The 2,686-nt window shown below is 36.9% G+C and overlaps 1 protein-coding gene across 1 annotated transcript; it reads right to left on the reverse strand.

The window, feature by feature from the left end:
• Nucleotides 1-298: 298 nt before the first annotated feature.
• Nucleotides 299-2,231, reverse strand: LOC120356242. Its single transcript, XM_039445145.1, has 2 exons — nt 1,866-2,231; nt 299-751 (listed from the first exon to the last, which is right to left on the reverse strand). The coding sequence occupies exons 1-2, from the start codon at nt 2,229-2,231 to the stop codon at nt 467-469; spliced, it is 651 nt and encodes a 216-aa protein (XP_039301079.1). The 3' UTR covers nt 299-466.
• Between the last annotated feature and the right edge of the window lie 455 nt (nt 2,232-2,686).

A 2,686-nucleotide genomic window follows, 5' to 3' on the forward strand; every position in this document is an offset into this window, starting at 1 on the left:
GAATGAAATGCATCACACCAGATGTGTAAGGACCAACGCCCTCACTTCGCAACAAGGAAGGCAGAGCGTTGAGCCGACCTTGACACAGTGAGCGACCGAGTGATGTCAGCTTGCCATACATCAAGCTATAAAAACACATTTTAATTTCTTATCACTCAATGCAACTTGCATAGTGTGGAGAGTGCTCAACACGTATACTAGTGTTATTCATTACGAACTTATCAACAACAGGTAAGAATTGAAAACAATTTTTTATCAATATGGACACATTTTATTGATGGCAACTATTACACATACACATACATATTAACATGTGAAGCATGTTAATGCCCACCGAGATAAATATTGTCAAATGCCAAATTTGCTAATTTTACACTTGACAATATTTATGTCAGTTAAAAAAGCATTAACATGCTTCACAAAGAGACAAAGATTTTTGCAATTTTTGTCGAAATGATCGACGTCTTTAGAGGTCAAACCCTGGGTGTACCTCTCCGGCATGTATATGTCTGTCAGTCGTGAAGCTGTCAAATGGACTTTTAATATTATGCGCCGACCATGTTGGTTGGTAATCTGGCGTACCGCCACGATGGGGTACGGCGTGTTCTCCACCAACTGCCGGAGAGGCGTCCACGTTTCTCTCTGTCCGATTAATAATCGCAAGCAACTCCTCCGTCTCCATCTCGTTCTCCGCTTCCTCCTCCTCCCGCAAAAGAGGCGTTATGGAGCTGTCCTCATCCACCACACGTTTCTGTTGAAAAAATATTTCAACAGACTCTTATTTGTTTCAGGTTTAAAATCATACGAGAGAGGGAGAACTTGCTCAACAGATTCACTACTCAAAACTGTGAGTAATAACTCGGAAATTCTCTGACATAACTCTCAATTATCGAAAAAATTTTTTCAGTTCATTACAATCAACATATGATTGGATTTTTCATATAAGTAATAAGTAATTTATCATCAAAGTTATTGCAGAATAATATGATTGGATTTATAATAACAATATTATTCGAATTTCACGTTTCATTACTCATGCAAATTTTTACAATTTTTGTTTCATACAAACAGTTTATGCATATGATTGGATTTTTCATATAAGTAATAAGTAATTTGTCATCAAAGTTATTGCAGAAAACATACAGTTTATGCATATGATTGGATTTTTCATAATTCAAAATCAATGTATTATTCACACTCGTATCCGTTGAAAAATATTTCATTAGACTCTTATTTGTTTCAGGTTTAAAATCATACAAGAGAGAGATCTTGCTCAACAGATTCACTACTCAAAACTGTGAGTAATAACTCGGAAATTCTCTGACATAACTCTCAATTATCGAAAAAATTTTTTCAGTTCATACAATCAACATATGATTGGATTTTTCATATAAGTAATAAGTAATTTGTCATCAAAGTTATTGCAGAATAATATGATTGGATTTATAATAACAATATTATTCGAATTTCACGTTTCATTACTCATGCAAATTTTTGTTTCACACAAACAGTTTATGCATTATTCGAATCAGTAATTTGATATAGTAAGTAATATATATAAGTAATAACTCGAAATTCTCCGATTACTTGAACTCATTCAAATTGGTAGATAATTGAATTGTTTCATGCAACATATTCGAATTTATTATCGAAATTAGTAAAACATGTTTTGAATTTTTATCCAAATTTCAATGCAACCATCATGAGAATTTATCTGTGTTCGGATTGTTTTGATAGCACAATTAGATAGCTCAGTCTTCGCTCACAGTATAAGAATCAGTAAATGCACACAAAAGATTTATAAGATTCACATTTTATAAAGATTTTGTGCACATTACAATAATAATAATTTTTTGTATGCTAACCTTTGATTGAGTGAGGACGCCGGGCTCCTCATCGTCGTCGACAAACAACCCCCGCTTAACTGACTGCTTGGGGGCGGGTACCGATGTGAGGGCCGCTCGGCGTGGTGCCCAAGTAGCTTGCGGGAGAGGGCTGCTGTCTGGGATGATGATGCTGGAATCCTCATCTTGGACGAAGATCCCTTGTTTCTTCAAGGGATCTGAGGAGGCGCCAGAGGTGGAGGCGACAGCTGATGTTGTAGCTGAGCTGAGGCTTTTCTGCTGCTTCTTCTGCTGCTTCTGCTGTTCCCAGTAGTTCAGCTCCCTCTCCGGAGGTGGGCTGTCTGGTAATAAGAATGAGGATGAGGATGCACGGTGTGACTTGTCCATGGTGTCGAGAAGCGCGTACTAATAGCTCTCTAACGTGAATGATGATTTTCCACTGAGAAAAGCGATTATATAGCAAGTCGTTTCTCTGTCTGTTGCAGGCTTGTACGAGTGAGATAGAAACACAAAGGAGGCGTGTATCACAATTGGCGAACACTGCCGATACTCCCCAGAGCTTTAGCTCAGCGCTAACATTATTGATTGTAAGTGAAAATTTTTGTTATATTCTCATATTTTTGTGAAAGTGTTGATTTATAATATATATTTAGTGTTACAGTTTGGTTACATTGTTTTTCCACAGCATTTTCTCACCTCACTACTCATAAGCAATTGTGCTCTCGTGAAGGAACCTTACCTGCATCTAGAAAATCATAGCCGAGGAGCTAGCTGAGAGAAGCATATCCGATTATTTCATTTCGTCAAATCAACACATGTAAGTTCATTTTTACTTAAATTTT

The sequence above is a fragment of the Nilaparvata lugens genome, unplaced genomic scaffold (assembly GCF_014356525.2).
Source record: "Nilaparvata lugens isolate BPH unplaced genomic scaffold, ASM1435652v1 scaffold6237, whole genome shotgun sequence".
In the NCBI taxonomy this organism is placed as follows: domain Eukaryota; kingdom Metazoa; phylum Arthropoda; class Insecta; order Hemiptera; family Delphacidae; genus Nilaparvata; species Nilaparvata lugens.

Bases quoted from the DNA above. Each gene is read 5' to 3' on its own strand.
- LOC120356242 (XM_039445145.1), bottom strand. From the start codon at position 2,231: ATGGACAAGTCACACCGTGCATCCTCATCCTCATTCTTATTACCAGAC. The intron at 752-1,865 runs GTTAGCATACAA...TTTTTTCAACAG, and splicing joins GCGTCCTCACTCAATCAAAG to AAACGTGTGGTGGATGAGGA.